The sequence below is a fragment of the Bufo gargarizans genome, chromosome 1 (genome assembly GCF_014858855.1).
Source record: "Bufo gargarizans isolate SCDJY-AF-19 chromosome 1, ASM1485885v1, whole genome shotgun sequence".
In the NCBI taxonomy this organism is placed as follows: Eukaryota; Metazoa; Chordata; class Amphibia; order Anura; family Bufonidae; genus Bufo; species Bufo gargarizans.
In genome coordinates, this window is record NC_058080.1 from 479,982,044 (window position 1) to 480,008,849 (window position 26,806).

The window sequence follows — 26,806 nt, forward strand, 5'->3', positions numbered from 1 at the left end:
TTTTATTAATTTCTTTACAGAACTGCAAACCTTCCTTTTATACAGGTGAATTGGTGAGACTGAGTAGAATATGTTCTATATAAAGCAATATAGACTACAATACAGTGGTTTGGAATTGAGTCCCCAGTTTATATCTTGTGAGCATGTGCAGTAAACTGACCACACCTGAAGAAGTCTATCTTGCAGTAGAGAGCCATCTGTAAAATGAGTGCCTCTGTCAGGCTACATTTTAAATGACAAATGGATTCTGGATGGACCACCATCCAGCACACACGTCTGTCTCACTTTTGCACCCTCATCTGCAGTACCGCTTTGTCATTTTAGTTTGTTGCGGCTTGAGTTGTTACTTGCCGCTGTTCTGTGGCTTAGGATGTGAACAACTGTCATTGTTATATCCCTATAAGTCACAGGTCAGATTGAAAGTGGATGTGTCACACAAGGGAGAAGTAAGATACATCCGCACCCATGACATATTGTTGCAGCAAGACTTCAGCAGGGCTTATAGTATTCCTCCATTTTCTCATTTATGATTTATTTTTTATTTTTTGGTAGTATTGGATTGTGGTGATTAATATCTCCTTGGTGGCCCTATTTCAACTTTTCACTGTGTATTCAATTACCCCTTAATTCCACATTTTTGTTCCCTGTACTGCCTACTTTTACCTGTGCTTAAAATCAGGTTGCTATGCATGGTCCTTCTATGTGTTGAAGGACAGAGGACGCAGCCTGCAAGGTCAGATTACTGACAGCCAGGGACTGTAAGTAAATGATTAAAGCCAGGTCCCCCCCAGCAGCTGATAACAGTGCCTGGGCTGTGTGCACTTCTCCCTGTCCCTGCGCTTGGCAGACGCTCCCTCACTCAGCAGAGCTGGAGAATGCAGAGCTGAAGCAGCGCAGAGCAGGGAAGGGAGATCTGCCGTCTGCTCAGTGTATAAATGAAAGCAACATGTGGTAAGAGGACCCCTTTGTGCTGCAGGAGATTAACCCTTTAGGGGGGAGGGCTCTGGTTAATGACACTTTTGGGGGGCTATTGTTACTGGCTAGTGAGGGCAGGCGGGATTAGCCTCAGGGGGAGGGCAGTGGCGGCCATCTTAACTGAATAGTGAGATTGCAGTTTTATGCTGACTGGTTGCTAAGGGCTGAATCTTATTAAATATGGGGTAAGTCAGTCTAATAGTAACTGATTCTGGAATATCATGTTATTAGTAACTACATATATGAAAATTGAAGTTAGGGTCTAAATGTGACAGTTATCCTTTTAATAAATGGTTATTCTTTTTCAGGAGAATTTGCTGAACAATGCAACTCTTAAAGACAGCCTTCTAAAGAAACTTCAAGGTAAATAGTCTCATACTTCTTCATTTCTGTGCTGGCATTTTGTCGTGTGCTATTTGTATAGCTACACTTCAGTGAATTCATATAGAGGTGCATCTCAATAAATTAGAATATCAACAAAAAGGTCATTTATTTCAGTAATTTAATTCAAAAAGCGAAACTCATACAATACTGGATAACACTGGCAGCATTATGTCAGTGCTATACAATACATTCCAGAACTGTAAGGGTTACATAGCATTATATTTATTTAATATAATGCTATGTGACCCAGTTAGTGCTGGGAGGTCAGGCCAGGAACTGTGCTGCGGACTCGCAGCATGACAGACGCTCTTCTACAAGGGGCCCAAGTCTTTAAATGGTTCCTCAGCCAATAGGCTACACAATCGTGGTGAAGACGGCTTACTTGACAGTTGTCCAGAAGACGCCCTCCACAAGAAAGGTCATTGGAAGGAAAAAGTGTGGTAGACAAAGGTGCACAAGCAACAGATATAACTGCAGCCTTTAAAAGGATTGTGAAGAAAAGGCCATTTAAGAATTTGCAGGAGATTGACAAGGACTGGGCTGCACTACAAGAGCCACCAAACACAGACGTATCCAGGACATGGGCCACAACTGTCACATTCCTTGTGTCAAGCCACTCATGACCCAGAGACATCAGACGCGTCTTACCTGGGCTAAGGAGAAAAAGGACAGGACTGTTGCTCAGTGGTTCAAAGACCTATTTTCAGATAAAAGTTAATTTTGCATTTCATTTGGAAATCAAGATCCCAGAGTCTGGAGGAAGAGTGGACAAGCACACAATCTAAGTTGCTTGAGGCCCAGTACGAAGTTTCCACAGTAAGTGATGGTCTGGGGAGCCATGTCATCTGCTGGTGTTGGTCCACTGTGTAATATCCAAAGTCAGTGCAGCCGTCTAGCAGGTAATTTAATAGCACTCCATGCATCCCTCTGCTGACCAGCTTTATGGAGATGCTGATTTCATTTTCTAGCAGGCATTGGCACCTGCCCCACAGCCAAAAGTACCAATATCTAGTTTAATAACCATGGTATCACTGTGCTTGAATGGCCAGCAAACTCTCCTGACCTAAACCTCACAAAGAGTCTGTGGGGTATTTTCAAGATTAAGATAAGACACCAGACCCAACAATGTAGATGAGCTGAGGGCCGCTATCAAAACTGGGCTTCCATAACACTCAGCAGTGTCGCAGGCTGATCACCTCCAGGTCACGCCGCACTGATACCGTAAATCATGAAGAGGGAGCCCCGTCCAAGTACTGAGTGCATTTACTGTACACACTTTTCAGGAGGCCAACACTTCTGTATTAAAAATCTTTTTTTAATTGGTCTTATATAATATTCTCATTTTCTGAGACATTTACTATTGGGTTTTCATTAGCTGTAAGCCATAATCGTCAACATTTAAAAGAAATGAACGCTTGAAATAGGTCACTCTGTGTGTAATGATTCTACATGATATAAGAATTCAACTTTTTTAATTGAATTAATGAAATAAATTAACTTTTCAATGATATTAAAATTATTGAAATAAAGGAAAGCATTAGAGTTAAAGGGGTCTTCAACATAGGTGCAGACCGGAGGGGGGAGTCGTTTTTATGAAATATTTCTGGCTTGTCGTGGAGATATTCCTTAAATGTCTGTGATGGAATACCCCTTTAAGGAAATTGCAAGGTCAGCATTACACAACTCTTCACACCTGGTGACATTCTAGATTAAAAAGTAACCGATAAGGAAACGTTCTGAAGGCAGTGTGTGTCTTAGGCTACTTTCACACCAGCGTTTCTACTGGATCCGGCAGGGTTCAGCAAAAACACTTCCGTTACTGATAATACAACCATCTGCATCCGTTCAGAACGGATCCGGTTGTATTATCTTTAACATAGCCAAGACGGATCCGTCATGAACTCCATTGAAAGTTAATGGAGGACGGATCCGTTTTCTATTATGGCAGAGAAAACTGATCCGTCCCCATTGACTTGCATTGTGGGTCATGCCGGATCTGTCTTGCTCCGCATCCCAGGACGGAAAGCAAACTACAATGGAATGGAATGCATTTTGGAGCATTCCGTTCTGTTCAGTTTTGTCCCAATTGGTTTTTTTTTTTCTTTCCGGTATTGAGCCCCTATGACGGATCCCAATACCGGAAAACTAAAACACTAGTGTGAAAGTAGCCTTATTATAAAGATCTATAAATAGTACACACACAAACCATACCCCCACACGTACATGTGACTAGAACAGTATCTCTATTCATTTTTTAGAAATAGCCTGGCTGTCATAATAAAAGCAAACCCAGTACAAGGATGGTGGTCATGTATGGGAGGTGAAACCTGCCAAAATTAAAATGACATTGAGAAACTAAATTATAGGAAGCAGTTTCTGACGCTTCCCTCACTGTAAACCTGTAAGTAAGAGCCGGAGGAGATACCGGCGCATGCGCAGTGCATGTGTGTACGGAGCCGGAGCAGAGGTACCAGCGCATGCGCACTGTAATTGTGCATACGGAGCCTGCGTTGGGGAAGAAGACAGAGGCCAGCGCTTCCACTTGCAGGAGGAGGTGACGTCATTAGTGGAGATCAGTCTCCTGCTTACAATTCCAATAGATGGCGCTGTGACAGTAAAATCTTAGTACTGTACCGAATGCATAGGATAAAATTATGAATCTATTAGATGGGACTCTCTTTTTGAGAAGGGGTGTGGGGTGCCGTTTCAATTTTTGCCTCAGGCAGCAGTAAGGCTATGCGCTCCCCTGGCCACAAAGCACTGAGGGAAGGGGGGCCCAGGCTGAACTCTTGCCTAGGAGCCTTTAGCTACGCCCCGGTCTTCGGCACTCCAGCTGCTGGACAACTCCCAGCATGCACATTTACTCAGCTGTTCTTGAAACTCTCATAGATGTGAAAGGACATGCACAATATAGTTCTGTGTGGTGCAGTCTTTATGTATGTGAATTCCTGTAAAAAGAACAGGTGAGGATCCGTCGTTTTGTAAATCTGCAGCAGCAAAATCCACAGCAAATCATGCCACTGAATTAAAATCGGCACCACAGTGCAATAAGTGCAAGGAATTGTGTTCATAACATGTGGCTGAGACCCCTTAAAATCGTATCCACTTTGCTGGCACGTAAACTCTGTGGACCTGCCACTACATGTGTGTGCAGCAAATCTACAGCGTTTATGTCCAATATGACATGATGTACCCTAATATTTCCATGTAGCTATAGGGTGGGCCCAAGAATCAGTTCTTCTGGTGGACCCTAGGCACCCCAGTCTGAAACTGGCCCCAGGCACCAGTTGAATTCTGGACGCAAATACAGTTGAGCATCTGGCAGCGCTGGCGGAAGAAGGGGACTATATATTGCTGTATATACTATACTATATATCTGTACACACTGCATCTATTATACCTCACATATCGGTACACCACTGTATATGCTATATATCTGTACACACTGTGTCAGTGTGGGAGGGGAACTCCACACCAAACACAAAAGGGAGGGAGAAGGTACCAGGCCTGCAAACTAGGGAAAGGGGGAAGGTCGCCACCTACTAAATCCCAACCCGAGCCCTGACTGCTAACAGAAGGAACAGACCCCGATGGTAGGACTGTTCATCCGCAGGAACCTAAGCCTGGCTCACCCTAGAAAGCCCTGAAGATAGTGATTGAGCCACAGACGACCTGTTCTTTGCCAGCTGAAGGATCAAGAGTCTGCCTTAGGTCTGGTACCAAGAGATAGGGAAATCGACACAATACGAAAAGAAGAGACAATTCACTCTGGGTAAATGGAAAGCAGGAACTCAGCCGAGATCCAGACACCAAACGATCCACAACCAGAATGAGTTATCAACTGAAAGGAGTGATGGGTAAAGCCAGACTAAGAAGGGAGTAGTAATGATCACATGATCTACACCTGAAAAGGAGGTGTGGACATCCCAGTAACACATAAACAAAGTGAAACCAAAAGAAGCTGTCTGATCACTGACGTGCAGCCAATCTTTCAGATCTTCTACCACTTGTCACGGGTGTGACACACTGCATCTATAATACCTCATACCTCACATATCAGTACACCACTGTATATACTATATATCTGTACACACTGCACCTACCTGGGGGGAGGAAGAGGCTGTACTCCCACTGGTCGAGCATAGTCCCTCTCCAGTGGGTATATCTTATTAGCGGAATACCCTTTTAATAAAAATGGAAGAGAACTTAGAGTAACAGTACTTCTAATCTAGAATCCTGGGTTCCTTTATTGGCAGATTACTACAATGTGAAGAATTACAGCAAATTTGTAAAAAAAAAATTTTTTTTTTTTTCAGCGGAAATAGCTAATGTTCAAAAACAATTAGAAGACTCCAAGCTGGAATTTAAGGACCTTAAAGAAAGCCAAGCCAAGAAGCTTTCCTTTGAGTTGTAAGTATAATAAATTTGACCTGCTTTGTGACCTGTAGTAGTTCTTTGGCTTTATGCCTTCACATTTGGGCAGTAAAGCAGCTCCCCGTCATGTGCATTGGTGACTTGTGTACCATGTTTTAGTATAGCTCCTTCATCAATGTCTTTTCAACAGACACACATAGGGATAGTGTGCATTTTGTTACCCTTTCTCTGCCATTTCTTTTGACTAGTCTGTCCAGTTTTGTATTTTATTTATGTTGCTTTGTAATTGTAAAATAAAGTGTTTTATTTTTAATGCTATGTTTGAACCCCTTACAGGGGTTCTGCCAGGTTCTGAAGGGGATAAGTATCTGGTTATTGAAGGTCCAAACCAAACGCTACATGTAAATGGAGCAACAGGTTGTGCATGCTGCTGCTTCTCCACTCATTCTCTGTGGAGCTGCTGGAAATGGCAGAGTGTTGTACTCTCTGGCAGTCCCACAGCGAATAAGTGGGGCATAGGACTCCAGTTCTCATTATTGGTGAAGGTCCAGCGGTTGGGCAACCCCCTTCCCAATCAGAAAGAGGCACAACCCCTTTTTAAGGATCGAGACAATTTTGATAGCAATGTTTTCATTTTTTCCTTTACTACATTCAAAGAACAATATTTTTGCTTTACTTTTAAAAAATGAGAATGCTGCATGGGGGGCTTTTTGCGGGTTGAGCTGTGATATTTTTTTTTTTTTTTTAAATTGGTACCATATTTGTTTTTTGTGTTTGTTTGTTTTTTGGGTGGGGGGGGGGGGTGCATGAGATAAAAAATAAAAATAAAATTGCAATTCTGGCATCTTTTAAAGCATTCACCATACAATGATATTGTATAATTTCAGACATTTTGGACACAGCAATACTAATAATTTAACTATGATAAATGGTAAAACTGCTTTTTTAAAATGTTAAATATTTTGGAGTGTTTTTTGTTTTAGAATTTTTAAATACTTGTTTTTGTTTTTACATAGGGGAATTGAACTTGTATTTCTCTATTGCAATGTATAGGGATATTACAGACCTCCTATTACATTGTGTAATAGAAGCAGTAAGATGGCTCAGCAGCCCGCTATTGTGCTGTGGGGGAGTTTGATGGGGAGGACAGAGGGAGGCCCTATGTATAACCACTTAGATGGCTTTGTAAATAACGTCTGCAGAATCTGAATGGTTGGTTAAAAAGGACTTGTCCCTGGACTTTTTATTCTGAAACTAATACCTTCCACGCTCAGATCTTAAGTTCCCCTTCTGTTCTGTCTGTTGCATCTTCTTCGCTAGTCAAAATGGGATTGGTCGGGAATTACTTGCTTCCATAGACTGTTCTCATGAGATTTGCGAAATTTAGCGAGAACAGCACATCTTCTCCCTGGCTGTGAAACGGTCCGCAACAATTGAACAGCGTCACAGCCAGGGAGAAGAAGTTGTCCACTGAGGACTCTTCCTCTCTGCACTCTTGCTGCTCATTTGCATATTGGGCGCCAGAACAGAAATGGGGGAAATGCTGAGCAAAGGAGGGAGCAATCTAAAAAAATAAAACGCAATGCCGTTTGATGAAGGCGGACTACAACAAAAGGTATTAGATTTATGAGAACGTGACATACTAACTGTCAGTGAAATACGAGATGCATAAGAAGACGTGCACCATAAATCCTATCTCTGCAATACTTGAGATCTAGCTCGGTGTGAAGGGGCTACCTCTTGGAAAGTGACAGGTTGTTTCCAAGAGGTAGCAATTAGTTTCCGTGCCGCCAGTAGGATCCCCGCCATTACCCAGCGATGTGTATATGGGAGGGCCATAGATCACTTTTGTTTTATCTCCTGTTAACAATGCTGATTGCCTATTGATGATCTACATGTTGTACAAACCATAGGAATGCTGACTGCTCTCTTCTAGTCAATGTACAGTTCAAACAGCATCTCATTGAGTAAATAGCAGAAAGTAGATACTCGCGCTGCCGTCTGGATGTGGGGGGAGTGAGCCCACACAATATAGGACTATGTGTTGGCCCTGTCGCTGCAGGGTTCTGATGTAGGGTTAATTGCCCAAAAAGCCCCACGAAGTAGGAAGAGAACCTAATTTAAAAAAACAGAGAGAGCGCGGGTTCTCTGACTTATTTGCTAATTCTAAAAATGTGGATGTTGTCGCAATGAATAGAGTGTATGATAACACTTAGTATTTGTTCCTTATATGGAGCCGAAACGTCGCTTGTGCCACCTCATGGGTGAATAAATCCTTTTCACGGAACATCTTTTTTGGAGTGCAGTCCGATTTCTTATATGTGTTCCTCTATCGGAAATTAATAGAATTTATATCTCAACGGTCTATGGCAAGGTAAAGTTCAATAAATTCAAGCGCAATCTATGCATGGGAACAGGTGCTAAACACTTACTGTTGTGTGCATTGTCTGGTACATTCGGTGCTGTGATTCGAATATTCACTGACGGCAATTCTCCTAATGATGTCTCTCCTGGTCCTGTCTTCTGCTTACCTCGTGATACCGGCCAGTAGCTCCTTCCTCAAGGAATACGACTATTCCGAAACGCGTCGGAGGAATTGTGGACCCTAGAGGCTTCCGTAGCTTCTGGTGTGACATTACACGAAAGGTTTCCAGGACGACGACTCAAGCATTGATGCCCTGTACGAACGCGAGCTAAGCAGAAGACAGGACCAGGAGAGACATCATTAGGAGAATTGCCGTCAGTGAATATTCGAATCACAGCACCGAATGTACCAGACAATGCACACAACAGTAAGTGTTTAGCACCTGTTCCCATGTATAGATTGCACTTGAATTTATCGAACTTTACCTTGCCATAGACCGTTGAGATAGAGGAGCACATATATATATATATATATATATATATATATATATATATATATGTATATATATATATATATATATATATATATATATATATATATATGTATGTGTATATATATATATGTATGTGTATATATATATATGTATGTGTATATATATATATATATATATATATATATCGGACTGCACTCCAAAAAAGATGTTCCGTGAAAAGGATTTATTCATGAGGTGGCACAAGCGACGTTTCGGCTCCATATAAGGAACAAATACTAAGTGTTATCATACACTCTATTCATTGCGACAACATCTGAATTTTTTGAATTAGCAAATAAGTCAGCGCGGGTTGAGTGTTTTATTGGTTTGTACTGTAAAATCTAGTAAAAATTTGAAAGTTAAAAAAAGGTATCAGATTTAGAATAACAAATCCTGTGAAAAGTACTCTTCAAATGGACGGGATCTGTCTGATCTCCGATTCCAGCTGCAGGCGGATGCCAGCTGTATAACAGCAGGCACCCACTGTGTACATCAGGGATGTGGAGTTGGAGTCAAAACTAGTTTTGGGTGGAGTTGGTAGAAAAGTACCATGTACCATGGATCATGTATCAAACTGGTGTAAAGTAGAACTGGCTTAGTTGCCCGTACCAACCAATCAGATTCCTCCTTTCATTTACCAAAGGAGCTGTCCAAAATAATAGTTGAATTCTGATTGGTTGCTATGCCATCTCAGAACTGTTAGACAGAACAGGAATACCGTATTAATGGGTTGTCTAGGAAAAAGGAGCCAGGACAGGAGCCTGCAGGTGTGCTTTTCGTTAATAATTTCCTGCTACCTGCAGCTCTAGTTTTGTAGCCGCCTCCTGGTAAACCTCGTTTACTTCCTCCCCAACATGGCCAGGCATGGTGACCTGCGCAGCTGCAGCCAATGGCTGGCTTCAGCACTGATGTGTTTCTTGTGGACAGGTAATTGCTGAACCCAATCACTAGCTCCAGAGAAGCAGATGATTATTCCCTGGCCATGCTGGGGAGGAAGTAAATGAACCAGAAGATGGACACATGCGAGCCAGTGTGCCGGACCGGAGCTGTGGGTAGCAGGTAATTATGAATCTTTCCATAGCAGAGGCAGGCTGCAGACAGACTACCAGACAGTTCTTTAAGGCAAGCACTAAAAAAGCAGCTACATTTCTCGCTCGTATCATTGGGGGACACAGGACTGTGGGTATAGCTTCTGCTGCCGCTAGGAGGCGACACTAGGCTAAAAAGTGTTAGCTCCTACCGGCGGCTATATCCCCTGCAGCCTGGAGAGAGCATATCCGTTTTTAGCTTGGTGTCGTAGGAGGCAGACCTCCTATTTTTTTTATTTAGTTTCCTTTTCAGGTTGGGCGAACAGGGCCGTCTGGCCTCCCTGTTCTCCTGGGGACCATGGCCTGGGTCGGCTTCCATCTCAGTCCAGCTCCCCCAAAAAGAAAAAAAGGACCAGGGCAGCCTTACTCCCCTGCTTCCTGCCAGCCAAGGGGTCATCTAGATCCGGCCCTCCCATCTTGCCAGCTTCCTGCCACTTTGGTGCCAGCAGCTGAGGAGGTGACCCTGCTGGACCTGTCAAGGGAGGGTGAACAAGAGAGGAGGAAGATGGGGTGAGTAGGCCGGATTTGGTGAGTATTCCTGTGTTCCCCCTATTCCCCACTGCCCGCTCCCCTTCTTCCCTCCCTGGGACCCAAATGTTCTCCTCCCTTGGGATTACCAGTCCCCGCGTGCTTTGGCCCCTTTTTTCCCCTTTCCCCCCCTGGCTGGTTTCCGGTGTGAGTCCTCTTCCGGGCAGCCCCAGCCCCCGCTTCTCCCGTGGCGGCCGCTTCAACTAATTTAGCCCCCGACTTCCTTTGCGGCCGACCCCAGTTTGCGGCCTTCCCGTCCCCTGTGTGCTTTGGCCCTTTTCTTCTCCTCTGGTGGGGTCTCTGGCGTGCGCCCTCGCAGCCTCCGCCCCTCCCGTTCCGCTTCAGGTTTTGGCGATCGGAAATGCGTTGCGGCCAGTCGCCGCAACTAATTTGACATCCGGTCTCAGGGCCTATTAGGCCTCAATTTCTCTGGACCCTCCCTACACTCTCTATGCTTGCGGGGCGGGGCCCTTGGCTGCCAGACACTCCTAGGAGGGCGAGGTTGCCTCTTTTTCCCGCATGAGCCCTGGAAGAAGCCGGTATTACTCTCTCTCTGCTCCTCGGTCGGCAGGAAGATTCACTGGTGTTTGCAAAATGCAGCGTCAAGTTTCCTCGCGGCCAGTCTGACTCCCTGTGTACCGCATGCCGTGTGGCCAGAACGGTTCTAGCCATCCCTCCTGAGCAGCTGCACTACCCCCCTGACTGTGTGGAATTAGATTGGGCCAGCTCCCTGTCCCGGGCAGTAGAAGACCTATCAAAAGTTTCCCAATCCACCCTTTCTCCCATGGGTCGATTGGTTGACCAGTCCTTACCTGCGCATTTCGCGCCCTCCTTGGGCGACCAACCTAGTGGCAGACCTTCTCACAAGCAGCCCAGAACAGGGCACTATTCCTCTTCTGATGCCTCGGTGTCTCCACCTCCCCCAAGGCCACGCTCGGATATGTCCTCCCTCCCAGGTGAGACACTGTTCCTGATCCAGATCCGAATCATGTACCTCCCCTTCGGACAATCTTCTAAGATTGCTTCCATGGTAGATAGCCTGGTCGTGGCTGTCCGCGACACCTTTTGAGGTTCAGGAAATTGTCATCCCCGCCCAAAGTGGACCCTCCCGTCTCGCTAAGCATACCGCTATCCCTGTGGCTGATGGCACGTCCCTTCAGGACCCTGTAGATCGCCTCCTAGAGTCTTTTACTAAGTCCACCTTTTGCGGCGGCCGGCTTTGTGATCCGTCCCATTTTTGCCTCAGCGGGCGTGGTTAAGGCGGTCTCTGAATGGGCCCTTTGCCTGTACCAGGACATCGTGGCTGATCTTCCCCCGGTGGACTTCCAGTCTTTGGCCCTGCAGATCTCTCAGGCGGGGAAGTATCTCTGCCAGGCCTCTTTGGACAGGGGCTCTCTTGTTGCCCGCTCATCCGCTCTCAAGGTCACCTTACAGCGTGAGGTGTGGCTTAAAGTCTTTGTTAAAGCGTTCCCTTACGGGGCTTCCCTTATTGGGTTCTCGTCTGTTCAGTACTCAGTTGGACGAGATCATCACTGAGGCCACGGGCGGTAAAAGTACCCACCTCCCACAGGGCAGGGCCAAGCGTCCAGTTCGCTCCAGGCCCTCGAGCTCCCGTTTCCACTCCTTTTGCCTCTTCTCCAGCACACGTCCGTCAGCAGGGGAGCCACCCAGGGTTTCCAATCAAGAGCAGAAGAGAAAACGGGTCCTTTAAACCCCAACCAGCCTGGGGCCCGCAGGCAAAGCCCGCCCGCGCCCCGGCCAATAGACAATCTTCAGCATGAAGAGGTGCCCCCGCCCTCTCGGGTGGGGGGGTCGGCTCCGCCTTTTCCAGGAAGTTTGGTGGTCCCACATGTCTGACAAATGGGTACTCGAGATAGTAGCCTCGGTTTACAAGATCGAGTTGGCCTCCACCCTCTTTCTTTCCCAGCTGCCCAGAGACCAAGTTCGGGCCGCCTTTTTTTTTTTTTTTTTTTTACATTACAGTCCCTTCACGCCCGGGGAGTGATCTCCACGGTTCTATTTGCAGAGCAGATCACAGGTTTTTATTCAAACCTGTTTGTTATCCCCATGAAAGAGGGATCAATTCGCCCGGTTCTAGACCTCAAGTTGCTGAACTGGTTCGTCAAGGTCCAGCACTTCAGGATGGAGTCTCTCCGCTCCGTTAGTTCCTTTCCTCGGTGGACATTGAGGACGCGTACCTTCACATTCCCATTGTTCTTGCTCACCAGCATTTTCTTCGCTTTGCGGTGGAGTCACGCTACTATCAGTTCATGGCTGTACCCATCGACCTAGCAACAGCACCGCAAATGTTTATGAAAATGCTTGCTCCTCTCCTCACCCTTCTCCATTCCAGGGGCATCGCCCTGATCCCCTATTTAGACAACATCCTCTTCAAGGCTTCGATCTTTGGTCAGAACGAGGACAGTTTACTCATCGCCCTGGCACATTTTAGCTGGCTGGTGAACTTCCAGAAGTCAGCACTGCATCCCAGCAGGCGGATTACTTTCCTCGGCATGATTCTTGACACAGCCGCGGCGACGGTCCGGTGAAGGCACCCTCAGTGCTGAAACGCGTCACTTATGATATGTGACCAATAAATTCAGCATTCAAAAAGCTACTACGGGTGAGTGCCGGTCCTTCCTACATTGCGACAGTCTGCCTCCCCCGGACAAGCGGTTATCCCTTCAGCGGTCGGTTCGTCTTCTCCGGCGCAGACGTCCATCGATCCGGTTTTGCATGCGAGTTTTGGGAACTATGGTCTCTTCCGTTTGTGCAATTTCACACTCGTCCTCTCCTGCGGATGATCTTGTCATCCTGGAACAAGACACAGAGTTCCTTGGACCATACCATCGCCCTTGCTCCGCAGGTGCGGTCAGAACTCAGGTGGTGGCTTTCGACTCCAGCCTTGGTCTCCGGCAAATCCTTTCTCTCGGTCTCATGGTCGTTCATCACCACTGATGCCAGCCTCCTCGGATGGGGCGGAATCTTCCAACCTCGGACAGTCCAAGGCAAATGGTCTCTGTTGGAATCCAGACTGCCCATCAACATCCTGGAATTTTGGGCCATTCATTTGTCCTTGCTTCATTGGACTCCTCTCCTGAGGGGGCCGCCGGTCCGGATCCAGTCGGACAATGCCACAGCGGTGGTGTACATCAACCACCAGGGGGGAACCCGCAGTGGGACGGTGATGGCGGAGTCAGACAAAATTCTAAAGTGGGCGGAGGAACATGTACCAGCGCTATCGGCAGTCTACATTTTAGGAGAATTGCCAGAAGACTGTGGACCCGGGCGATTGGTCTCTGCATTAAGAGGTGTTCTACTCCATCTGTCTCTGTTGGTGCTGTCTGGATGTGGATCTGATGGCATCCAGGATCAACCACAAGCTTTCCACCTACATCTCGCTGACAAGAGTTCCCCAGGCATTCACAGTAGACGCACTGGTGGCCCCATGGGACGGCTTTTCCCTCCTCTACGTTCTCTTTCTCTTTCTCAAAGGGGCAGGTGTCGGTGCTTTCAATCTTTTTCCAGCGATCTCTGGCGCAAAAGGGCCCGGTTAAGACCTTTCTCCAAGGGGTGGCTCACACTGTCCCTCCTATCGCCCCCCCTTTACCTTCTTGGGATTTGAACCTTGTGCTTGGCTCTCTCCAATCAGATCCCTTCGAGCCTCTTGACACTGTTTCTCTCCACCTTCTTTCCTGGAAAGTGGCCTTTCTGGTGGCGGTCACCTCCATCAGATGTTTGTCGGAATTGGCTGAGCTCTCCTGTAGGGAGCCCTTTCTTATTCTGCACCAAGATAAGGTGGTGCTTCACCCTGTGCCTTCCTTTCTTCCGAAGGTAGTCTCCACCTTCCATGTCAACGAGGACATCGTTCTCATCTCATTTTGTCCCTCGTCTTCACATTCTAGGGAACGGGCCCTCCACCAGCTGGGCGTGGTTCGTGCCCTCTGGATTTACTTATCTGCTTTAGAGTAGTTTCGGCTTACCGACTCACTGTTAGTTATTCCTGAGGGTCCTTGCAAGGGTTTGGCAGCCTCCAAAGGAACGATTGCCAGGTGGATATGCTTGGCAATTGCCGAGGCGTATCTCTCCCGGGGCAAGGCTCCGCCTCTCCGTATAACAGCTCATTCGACTAGGGCGGTGGGCGCTTCTTGACTGTTGTGTAATGCGGCAACCTGGTCTTCCTTGCACACATTCAGCAAGTTCTACCAGGGGCATACCTTTGCATAGGCAGACGCCGCTCTGGACCACAAGGTCTTGCGGGCTGTGGTGTCGTAGACTCCCGCAGCTGTGACTTCCATGGGAGTGTGGTTTCTCCCTCCCTGTTGACTGCTTTGGGACGTCCCACGGTCCTGTGTCCCCCAATGATACGAGCGAGAAAACAAGATTTTTGTGGACTCGCCTGTAAAATGTCTCTCGCTGAGTTCACAGCTCCTACCTGTTGTTGTTTTTTATTCTAATTTTGCAGCAGGTGACGACAGTTGATTAACTGGTAGGGTCCTCAGTTTTGGGTTCGGACTATTACGGATTATTACGTTATTTGATTTATTTTCCTCCTACTGCTTGTGCACAAACTGATATGCTGTCTCCAAGCTGGAGGGGATATAGCCGGCGGGAGGCGCTAACAATTTTTAGCCTAGTGTCGCCTCCTAGCGGCAGTAGCAGCTATACCTATGGTCCTGTGTCCCCCAATGAGCAGAAAGAGATTTTATAGGAGAGTCCACAAAAATTGTTTTTTTTTTTACATGTCTCTTTATTTCCATTTACACTTGCACGTGATTCTCTGTATTTTCAGGACGTGCATATAGAGCTTTTTTGTACCATATTCAGTGGACAGATTACTAGATTTCTTAAAATTAAGTGCATAATAGTGTTCTCCAGTTATTAAATGCATAGTACATTACATATTTACTTACAGGAATTTTGAAAATTACAGGAACTTCAGAAATTGTGTTCCAATAAATATGGTTTATGCTCTAAGGAGCCTAACTACATGATGGTGAGAAAAAGCCCAGTGTTACCATTTGTCTACAGAAAAATTCTTATTACTAAATGATTGGCTATTAATGAAGGAGTGGAAGCCGGAGTTGGAGTCAGACAACCACAGCCCCGGAGTACAGTCTCTCAAGAAGAATAGCATAGTCAACTGAGCATTCAATACGTTGTGGATTTTTTTGTTACATTTCAGCTTCCAGACGTTTACAACTATATAAGCATAGAGTTGTATATGTCCCCTGCATAGGTTCAGTAGCATGCTTCAATCATTTACACCAGTCACATATATATAATTGTGATGAGACTAGATGATTGTATAAAAATATATCCAGATACAGTATTCAAGAAAATCACCATCCCCATGTATTTCTATCTATTGAGGGAATCTGTCAAACATGAAAATGCAGTGTAATCTGCAACATGTTATAGAGCAGGAGGAGCTGAGCAGATTGATATATATTTTTATTGGAAAAGTTTCAGTAAAACTTTATTATTAAATTTATTCATTTAAATTCCTGCTCATTCTGGGCTTTGAAGTCCAGGAGGCGTTCCTATCAGTGATTGGCAGCTATCTTTGTATTCACATAGAGGAAAGGCTGTTAATCACTGATGGAATCAGCTCCTTGACTTCAAAGTCCAGAGTGAGCAGGAATTTTGATGAATGAAATGCAACTTGGGTTGCTTTCACGTGAGTGCCAGATTCGGCACATAACTGAAAGGAACGGAGCCTAACGCATCCCATTGACTATAATGGGCTCAGTCGGTTTTCTATTGAGGAGACTGTTATATTTTTAGCAGAGTAAAAAGTTTTTCATGCAGAACTTTTCTCTCCACTATTTTTAACAAACTTGGTGATGTAAGCCCCGAACAGAGCCTCTGACGCAGATGTGAATACAGCCTAATAACAAAACTTTTCCCATACAAGTATACATCAATCTGCTCCGCTCCTCCTGCTCTATAACATGCTGCCTGCAGCTCAGACACCATATCCAACATGGCAGGTTCCCTTTAAGGACAGATGACCTGATCTGCAGTGTTTTGTCGCTATCAAGTTTCCCTTCCGTCTGTTTAATTTTATTAAATACTTTATCTCCCTTTTCATTTTTCTTTAATTCTATATAACTGAATCTTTTAATGATTTATTTATTTATTTTTTTGCTATTTTAAGGGCCCAGTGCAGCAATAAGATAGCAGAGGTGAATGAGCAGTGCGAGGAGAAGATCCGCAGGTTGAAAGCAACAGATGCAAACGCTGAGGATGAGGAAAAAAATAAAAGCAAGCCTGAGAAGATAAAGGTGGGATGGACCGCATCCAAATTATTTATCCATGTATTGTAGGAATATATTGTCAACAGTCACTAGGTACAACCCAAACATTGTGTATTGTAATAAACCTAAGGAGAAGTTTCTATCGCTACAACTCCTTGGCTAAATCTGTCTTAACCCCTTCACTATTGAGACACTTTTGAACTTAAAGGGAACCTGTCCAAAAACCATCCCAAGCAGCCAGAAGTACCTGACAGTAGCCAGCAGTGTGTTTCCGACGATAATTTTCTTCCTGAAGGCCGATGCGGCTAAAGGTCAGAAAATGGTTTTTATCCCCTGCGGCGTGCTTCTCTAGTCATGCTTGAAGTCAAGGGGGCGGCGGCCTCCTTTCTTCAAGTCAGGATAACCATGCCCCCTTTCGCTGTGACTGACAGCACTTATGCAAAGACTTCGGCAAAGCCAGCCGAACTGCCGGCTGTCAGTCACAGGGAAGGGGGCGTGGTTATCTTGACTTGAAGCAAGGAGTCCGCTGCCCCCTTGACTTCAAGCATGACTAGAGAAGCGCGCCAGCAGGGGATAAAAGAACGTTTTCTGAGCTTTAGCCGCATCGGCCTTCAGGAAGAAAATTGTTGGAAACCTGCTGCTGGCTGCTGGCGGCTTGGGATGGTTTTTGGAGGTTAAATCCCAGGCCGATTTTTGCTAATCTGACGTGTCACCTTGTGGTAATAACTTTAAAACGCTTTTACTTATCCAGGCCATTCTGAGATTGTTTTCTCGTCACATATTGTACTTCATGACACTGGTAAAATTGAGTTAAAATTTTTTTACAAAAAATTGGGAAAAATTAGCAAATTTCAATTTCTCTACTTTTATAGTAGATAGTAATGACTCCAAATATAGTTATTACTTTACATTCCCCATATGCCGACTTCATGTTTGGATCATTTTAAAATGAAATATTTTTTGGGGGGGGGGGGGGGACGTAAGAAGGTTTAAAAGTTTAGAAGCAAATCTTAAAAATTTTAAGAACTTTTCCAAACACCAATTTTTTCAGGACCAGTTCAGTTATGAAGTCACTTTCTGGGGCTTACATATTAGAAACTACCCATAAATACATTTTAGAAACTACACCCCTCAAGATATTCAAAACTGATTTTACAAACTTTGTTAACCCTTTAGGTGCCCCACGAGAATTAAATGAAAATGGGAATGAAATGTGAAAATTTTTTATTTTTTTTAGCAGATTTTAAATTTGAATCAAAATTTTTTTTTTTTTCTGCAACACATCAAGAGTTAACAGTTCAATCAAATGGTAGTCAGACGCACAGGATTGTTTAACCACCAACCGGGGTGCCCACAGTAGAGTAGTATCACCCCACTACTAAAAAAAGTATAAAAGCAGTATATAGAAGACTGGGCACACCTCAAAATATTGGGCCACCTACATTTATTAATTACAATATTAAAACAAATTCAAAATAATTCCTCTTGGAATAATAATCACAAATCGACGACTTTAAAATAAAATAAATAGTGAATTAATATAGCGGTAAATCATGAATAGCAGCAATATAGTCAATCAAAAACTGGATCATATAAGCGCAGCAGAGCAAATGGACTTGGATAGCTCAGTCCCAATTACAGAAAGTAACAACCGCAGATAGTAGCCGTATTAGAAACAATGTTCTTTAGGAATAGCAGCACTAGTGTGAATCCTAGCAGCAAAGCAGAAAGCAACAAAGTAGCTGTAAGTTCGTAGCACAGTTTCCAACAGCTGACAAGGCGATTTTGTACCACCTGTATAGCGCACACAGTGATACTGTTTGGTTTGGAAACAGGCAAGCTGATATACAGCGGCATCCCGCTAACAGTAACTGTGTAGTATAGACTTAGTCACACTGACCTCCATGTCAGAACGGTCTTACCCGCTTAGTGCAACCCCGGCTGTCCTGCAATATTCAATGGAGTTTTCCTTTAGCTTCAGCAGGATATTTGTTTGCCGCGTCGTGGATCTGCGCACATGAGTCCGCCGGTTTGGCTTCGGACCCGATGTAGTGATGCCTTCCACGCGGACCTTTAAACAAATGTTCGGCACCGGTCGTGATCCTTTTATGTAGTGCTCTACCTTTTGGAGAGATGGGGGGGGGGTCTGACCAGACATGTTTCGGGGTTGGAGTATCCCCTTCTTCAGTGGTACCAAGTCCATTTGCTCTGCTGCGCTTATATGATCCAGTTTTTGATTGACTATATTGCTGCTATTCTGATTACTATTTTTTTTTAGAGTGATTGCACCGCTATATTCACTATTTATTTTATTTTATTTATTTTCACTTTCACAAGGGGTAACAGGACAAAATGCACCCCACAATTTGTTCCCCACCCCCCTCCCAAATACGCTAATACCCCAATACCCCATATGTGCTCATAAAATTATGCACAGCAGGGCTCTAGAGTCAAATAGCTAAATATGGACCCCATTTCAGAAAGCGCACCCCCGTACAAACATTTTAAGTGGTGGAAAGGGTACTTTTCAGCAAACAGGTGACTCACAGAAGACAGAAATACTAGAGAAATGATTTCAAAGCACACATTTGTAAAAATTAAAAATTACTAGCAGACCCCAATTTTTCACTTTCACAAGGGGTTAAAGGAGAAAATGCACCCCAGTATGTGTTCCCCATTTTCTTCCCATTCAGGAAACACCCCCATATGTGCTTGTAACCTGCTGTATGGGCGCACAGCAGGGCTCTAGAGGCAAACTGCAAAATATGGATTTTGCAGGCCTGAATAAACAGACATGGATTTTAGGTGCCATGTCGCATGTTAAAAAATTCCTGAGGTCCCCAGAAATTAAAACCCCCAAGAAGTGACCCCATTTTGGAAAGTGCACCCCCGTACGAACATTTTAAGGAGTTGAAAGGGCACTTTTGACCAAACAGGTGTTTTACAGACATTAATATGTAGTGGTTGGTGAAAAGTGGATATGTAAGCTCTGTGGACAGAATCCGTTATAAGGTGGTAAAATTACAGGATACATCAAGGATGAAATTATTCCATGGATGAGTGGTAGATTCTGAAACAATTCTTGATGCACAGGCCAGGCTTTTCAGGGAAGGTTTCACGATGGTGAATGGTGTCTTTCCTTTTCCCCCTTTTGGAACACACTCTGCATCTTTTTTGGGTCCTTCCCTTTCTCGCTGTTTGGGGGACTTCACCAGGAAAATGTTACCCTGGTACAACTCGGGCACCATAACTTGCAGAAGTACTGGGGCCCTCGATTGCTTGGCTAAAAAAAAATAGGGCCTTTATCACGCACAAACGCATTGTACTGTGCCATCTGTACGAGGTGCACGGCCAGCTTTTTGTTCCACACTTTTGTTTTTCATGTGGCATTGTAGGGCTTCAGAACTTGATTTGTTTATTGTAGTCCAGGATGCAGTCTGGCTTGGGCACAGTGGTTGTGGTACCTCGTACAGCGGCAGGGGAGCTGGTGTTAGTGTGAATGGTGGTCAGTAAAAGGACATCCCTCTTGTCCTTGTACTTAACCACCAACATGTTCTCATTGAGGAGAGCACGGCTTTCTCCTTTTCTTAGTGGTTACCCTACCAGGGATCTAGGGAGGCCTCTGATTTCTGCGTACTGTGCAGCACGCCACAGTACCTCTGGAAGCTAGAGACTGGAACAGTGGTAGACTTGTGTAGTAATTATCCACATAGAGATCGTAACCCTTATCCAGCAGTGGGTGCAGTAAGTCCCACACTAACTCCTAGGACGGGGGGCTTTCTGGGGGTTGAATCCGGGTCTCCCTCTCTTCGTAAATCCGGAACTTGTGAGTGTACCCAGAGCTACTCTCACTGGATTTTATAAATTTTTATGCCATACCTTGCCCGCTTGCTGGGCAGATACTGGCGGAATCTTATCCTCCCTTTGAAAAGTGATAGGGATTTGTCTACGCAGAATTTTTTTTTCTGGGGTGTACACTTCTGAAAACTTTGCGTTTAAAGTGGTCAAGGACGGGCCTAATTTTGTACAGACAAGTGGTGAAAACTGAACAGACGTGATCACTAATGGACACTACTGATCAGTGGTTACAAAATGCACGCACGCAGATGGTGCGTTCGTGCAAAATCCTAAACTGACTAACTGAAATTGAGATAGCGCTGGAGCGTTGTTCCAGCCAATAGCAGCGCTGGCAGGGGACCCAAAACACTGGTGTCTCCTGCCTGACCCAAGAGGGACAGGTGCTGACAAGTTCAGCACCAGTTACCCCTGTACAAACCCTGTTCCACCCCCCTGCAGCTTCCTGGATGAATGAAAAATCATCCGGAGCTGCGATTGGCCGATTTCTGCAGACCGGCCAATCGCAGCGATCGATGTTGCAGGGGGGCAGGCGGAAAAAACTCCTCATACCCCTAGGGAAGATGGCTGCCTGCTGTCTTGAGCAGCCATCCTCGCCCAGTTACTGAGCGATTTCGCTCAGGGACCGGGTGAACACTGCGCTGGAAGCGAACGGGTTAAGTCCTCTGTACATTTCAAAACAACTATTTGAAAATAATTGTAATGTAAAAAGAATGGGCACTCTTATACCTGGACCACACAGTTGGTAAAGCGACACTAGTTTATTAATAACAATGATCGCCATACATAAAGGTTAATAGCAGTACATAAAATTATATGCCCTATCTAAAAATTGACTCCTACAATAATAAAATTGATAAAAAAATATATAAAAGTAAATAAAAAGATTGACAGTACAGTAAAATCTTCAATTCACTGATGTAGCTGATAAGATAAGAAGGTCAGGAGGCCTAATAAACCGGCCAGATAGAAGAGAAAGTGTGGAACCTAGGTCTGTTCCAACTGCCTGTATATAATCAATCGGCTGCAGCAGTGGTGAATACCGAATTCCGAATCGGTCCCCAAAGAGAATAAATGAATGTGTGAATTGTGAAGCAAAGAATAAATTATTTGGTACAAAAAAAGTAAAATGTGAATATAGAATACCCTTCTCAGGGTGTATACAAAAGCGCATCAATACAAATCCAAATACAGACACCAAATCCTGGTAAAAATAACAATCAGTTATTGGGAGTATTACTGATTGTTATTTTTACCAGGATTTGGTGTCTGTATTTGGATTTGTATTGATGCGCTTTTTGGTGCACCTTGCCATCTTGAATCAGGGGTGAGCCGTCCTTTCCTTTTTATTTTTTCAATTATTTGAAAATAATCTTAAAAACCTTTTATTTCCATGTCTGTTTGCGTTGGAATGCAGATCTGTAAAGGCACTTTATATAATGTACCTTTGAGAGTAACCACAGTGTGGCAGTTTGTGTGTATCATTACTTTGGATTCAGCAGGCATATATTTTGTCCATGTACACAATGGACTGCACACGGACCCATAGAAGTGCATGAAACCATTCATGTGTTGTGGCTGCGACATAGACTAGTTTTAATACATTTGTCTATCTGAATCCCGCCTTATATTTTCTCATCATGAAATGCTTGTGTTTCCATCCAGCCTGTGACATCAATTCAAGATATTAACCAGAAAGTCCTTGATATAAAAGAAGAGCAGAAAGTTGTAACAAGTGCTGTGAAGCCACCAGTGGACTCCAATAAGGAGGGTGCTCCTTCCCTAGAAAATACAGGTATGCCCTTAGAGCAAAAAGGTCAATTCAGTATTCATTAATGACAGCAGTTGAAATGCCATTATTTAACATGGTTATTAGAATCAAAAACAGTTTGCAGTTTTACCTAGTGATGCAAAAACATGCTTAATTTCCAGAACAAACAAAGAACTTGAATGTTGTCTTGGACAAAAAGAATCCTAGTCCTTCACCTCCACAGCCCAAAATACAAAAGGATGAACAAGAGGAGGAGCTTCAGAGTGAAGTTAACCCTAACCTTGCAAATGCAGATGAGGATGATGGGGAGCCCAAAGTAGAGGATGTAGAAGAGACTAATAAAGAACCTGAAAACGAGGACGTTGAGAGAGAGAACCTAATAAACATGGAAGATGACAAAGGTTAGTACATGACTATATCTGCCCTATGTAATAGGGGATAGTCAGCTCCCATTTGTCAGTATAGAGAGTTATTTTAATGTAGGTTGTGTCTACGAAGGTTAAAATGAGCATGGGAGGTGAACACGTTATTTATTGCTCTTTCGCCTGCACAATTGCAGTTTGCCAGTCAGCTTGCAGTTGAAGCTCTTGCACACATTTCTTTGGGACATCGACAGAAACAGAGATAATTGCATTGCGCTTGGTCATGAACTGGCATCATATGCAGAAATTTCTATAAACAGTCCTTTGTACCATTCCCAAGAGAAATAAAGAAGTGACGTTTACAGTGTAATCATATTTTCTTTTCCCATTTAGAAGTCGCCAAGGAAATCCAACAAGACGGAGAAAAACCAAACGATTACAATGGAGACGAAGCAAACGAAGCTGAATCTGAAACTGAAAAACAAGTGGAACTGAAGGCTAACGATCAAGAGGTAGAGTCTAAGAGGTAAGCACATATCCAGGAGCCTTCTGATAAATGACTACAAACATTGTGTCACGTACAATAGTCATGAAATGGAAAGCAAGGCTCATAGGACGATGCAGAATAAACAAAAATGTTACATCCTTTTAATTTTATGCCTAAGACTTTGTTCACAACTGCGTTGGTAATCTAGTAGCCTGATCTGACAGAAGATCAGGCTGCTGGAGCTCACCGTTTCTGGCATTTCAAGATACTACGCTGTACCACCGGATCTCCATTGACTATAATGGGATCCGGCAGTTTCCATTCCGGTTTCCGGAATATATGTTGGGTTTTGGCCTGACAAATACCGCCTCCTGTGGATTAGCCTGCTGGATTCCCAAAGCAACTGTGAATGAAGCCTAAAAAGTTCAAATAAAACTTCCATCCTGTATAGAGCGAGATACTGTGCACCTACGGGAGAATATTTCTGCAATGGGGCAGCCGCTTTTTTTTTTTTTTTTTTCTCTCTCTTTATCCTGGATCCAGTGCCAGACATCCATGTGCCTCCATGTAAAATTTGAGAGGCACATCATAGACCCAAAGAAGGCTATGGTAGCTGCATTGTGGGTTCGTACACTGTTTACAGTTTGAGAAAATGTTACATTTTTTGGCTTCTCACTAAAACTACCTGTAATGTATATTTGCATGAACCACATACCTTTTAGATGCTGTACTTGGTGCATTTCTCATCTTTTAACTGACCCTCCTGCTGCAGGTGTTCTTTTATTATTCCTTTCTCTAACTTCCTTTTTTTTTTTTTTTTTACTAGGAATTAAAAATGGAAATGAATTGAATGAACTTGCATTCAACCAACAGGCCGAGTAAGATGATGATCCAAGACTAAAAAAGTGTACTGGCCCCATGTCTTAAACTACCTACCACAGTGTCCTCAACATGAGATGCCTTAAGATGAATTAGAATGCAGATGACTTTAAGAACTGAAGTTTAGCACACAGAAACAAACTTAAAGACTGTTTTTCCATTTTCTCAATCTTAGTTGTTTTTTTTAATCTGAGTCTTTATCACACTGCCCTTCTACACCTTAAAGCCTTACCACAGACTGAGTAACAAATCGCAGTGAGGTTATAATGCCTTAAGGGATCTTAGCACATTCAGATGGATAGGCAACAGCTGAACATTGGACTAAGACATTTATGGATAATATGTAAATTAACTTTTGGTAATTAATTCTTCTATGTGTTTTAATGACCGGGTAAGCGTGCACATAACCTATCCATACTCATCAATAACACAATGGCAAAACACCAGGGCCAAGTGATGCATTGACTTTAGTCTAGTGCAGGCATCCTCAAACTGTGGCCCTCCAGCTGTTGTAAAACTACAACTCCCACAATGCCCTGCTGTAGACTGATACCTATACGCTGTTCAGGCATGCTGGGACTTGTAGTTTTGCAACAGCTGGAGGGCCGCAGTTTGAGGATGCCTGGTCTAGTGCTAGATGCTAGGCTAATGAGAACACATACATAAGGGGTTATTTTGCTTGCCATGTTGCTTTATGTGTAATGAGTCTTTTCAAGGTATTTAAGGGGGTTCCCTACTTTTTGCATTACATTCAGAAGTGCCACCTTAGCCCACTCAGAGAAGTCCCTGGGTACCAGTGTAAACAAGCAGTGGTGTCCATAGCTTCCCAAGATGACGTTTTTTCCCTCTACTGTGTAGGCCTTGAAAGCATTCATCGCAGGCACTGATAATATCCATAGCTTTCCTGTATCTGCACCTTTTGTTGAATCCTTTCAGGGCCTGCACAGAAGAGGAGACAGTCATGGACAAGGGTGGGATCTTTTCCATGCAGGCCAAGATAAGGCCTGAAGAGAAAGGGCAGCTCCTTATCCCATTACATCAGGGTGTGGCACTTCTGAAAAATATGCTGAAAGCAGACTTTTTAACTAATAATCGGTTTTGGGGGTTTAGGTTTGGTGTATGTAGAAAAATCATTATTTTATTGAAGTGTAGCTCATGTCGTGCTTGAGTAACATCTGTAGGCAGATCAGTTACTGGAGATTCTTTACCTTCAGCAGAAGATATAATGATGCGCCCCACCATTATGTCAGTGAGTTAATCTTATTTTTGCATTTGCTGCTGACATATAGGTTTAAGACATCCACCACATGTCTATAGGCTCAACACATACTTCATGAATATATGGCATTCTAATATAAAACGACATCTCTGCCTTAATACATGTCATGTTTCTACTAGACTGTTGCTGAAGTCGTTGACCCTTCATGCTCATTAGCACATGGAAACAATGGGAACCAAATGACTCATGTTATGTACCAATTGCTGCTACAGTTTTGGCTGAACCATTGGTCAGAAGCCGGGAGCCTTTTTGCTAAATGTATGTGCGGTTGCAAAGATTGGTCATTAATGCAGTGGTTCAGTCTAGCCTAAAAAACTGAATAGAAATGTATCATAAAGCAAAAGAGTAATTTCACAGTATAGTATCCATTTGAGAGTGGCACAAATGAATCCAAAGAAAACCACTGTGAAAGCGGAGGCATATGGGGGTACAGTATGACCCAGTAAACTGCTGCAAGACTGAGCCTCTGATGTGGTATCATAGCTGTTTACATGAGGCATTATGTGTTTTAAAGGGCATTTGTCAGCAGATTTGTACCTATGAAACTGACTGTCCTGTGGAATTTGCGCTTGGCAGCTGAAGACATCTGTGTTGGTCCCATGCCCTCCTTGGTAAGAGAAACGTTTTAATATATGTAAATGAGCTTTTAGGTGCAACGGGGGCGTTGCTGTTACACTGAGAGACTCTGCTTTCTCTGCAACTACCGCGCCCTCTCCACTTATTTTCACTGCCTAGAGCTGTCAATCTGTCATCACGCCGGGCCTGACTGAAGTCAATCAAACTGCAGAGGGCGTGACACTTGCAGAGAGAGCTGAGCCTCTATGTGGAACGACAACACCCCCGCTGCTCCTAGAGGCTCTTTTCTCTGCACTGCGGGCACATATGAACATGGGACCAACACAGATGCCTTCTGCTGCCAAGCGCACATGTAACAGGTCAGCCAGTTGACAGACTGGCCTACATTTGAGTCTCCCCTCCATTGTTATGCAGCAAATAATCCCAGCACTGACATAACCTTGCACTACATTTATATGAACCCCATAACCTTTGAGCACAATATCCTTCCCATCTGTACATCCTGCTGTTGTGTGTTTTTTGTATCACATCTATGCGGTACAGTAATTTGCCTAAATCACCATCTATAGTGTAATCTACTTACATGACAGTTTCCATAAACTGTGAATGTAGCTTTGATCAAGCCATGAAGGAGAAAAGGATCAATATATTTTAGGTAGATTGCACCGACTTATTATTATTTTTTTAACTTTAGCTGGGTTGATACTGTGTATTTATCTGCAAAGATGAAATTGTACAGCAGATGTTAATTTATGAACTTTTATGGATTATTAAAGTAGATTACTATAACATATTGGTCTGTTTGTATTTGGTTTGGCTTTTGGGCCACACTTAAACATAAAAAAATGAAAATCTTGATTCCCCCTCTATTCTACATTAAACTTGCCTTTCAGAAACCACTATCACTACCTTCAGATAAAACTTTTTTTTCTCACACTGTTTGGTAATCACCTTTCAAGAAGCTTTGTAAAGCAGATACTTCGACTAAGTGCCTGATATCTATAACGTGCTTATTAATTCCCATCCTGTCCAACCTATTCCCCCAGATTCATGGCATCAAATATGGAGACAAGCGGTAAAATCCCTCAGTT

At 44.0% G+C, this 26,806-nt stretch overlaps 1 protein-coding gene across 1 annotated transcript in view; it reads left to right on the forward strand.

Annotated features, from left to right (window-relative positions):
- The window catches only part of GOLM1 (golgi membrane protein 1), a 49,215-nt gene extending 22,711 nt beyond the window's left edge, over positions 1-26,504 (forward strand). Inside the window, exons 4-10 of the mRNA XM_044287668.1 lie at positions 1,284-1,338; positions 5,676-5,769; positions 16,407-16,533; positions 22,027-22,156; positions 22,294-22,533; positions 22,888-23,020; positions 23,808-26,504. Of these exons, the coding sequence (XP_044143603.1) occupies positions 1,284-1,338; positions 5,676-5,769; positions 16,407-16,533; positions 22,027-22,156; positions 22,294-22,533; positions 22,888-23,020; positions 23,808-23,814 (786 nt within the window). The 3' untranslated portion in view covers positions 23,815-26,504. The remainder of the gene's footprint in view (positions 1-1,283; positions 1,339-5,675; positions 5,770-16,406; positions 16,534-22,026; positions 22,157-22,293; positions 22,534-22,887; positions 23,021-23,807) is intronic.
- The last annotated feature ends 302 nt before the right edge of the window (positions 26,505-26,806 follow it).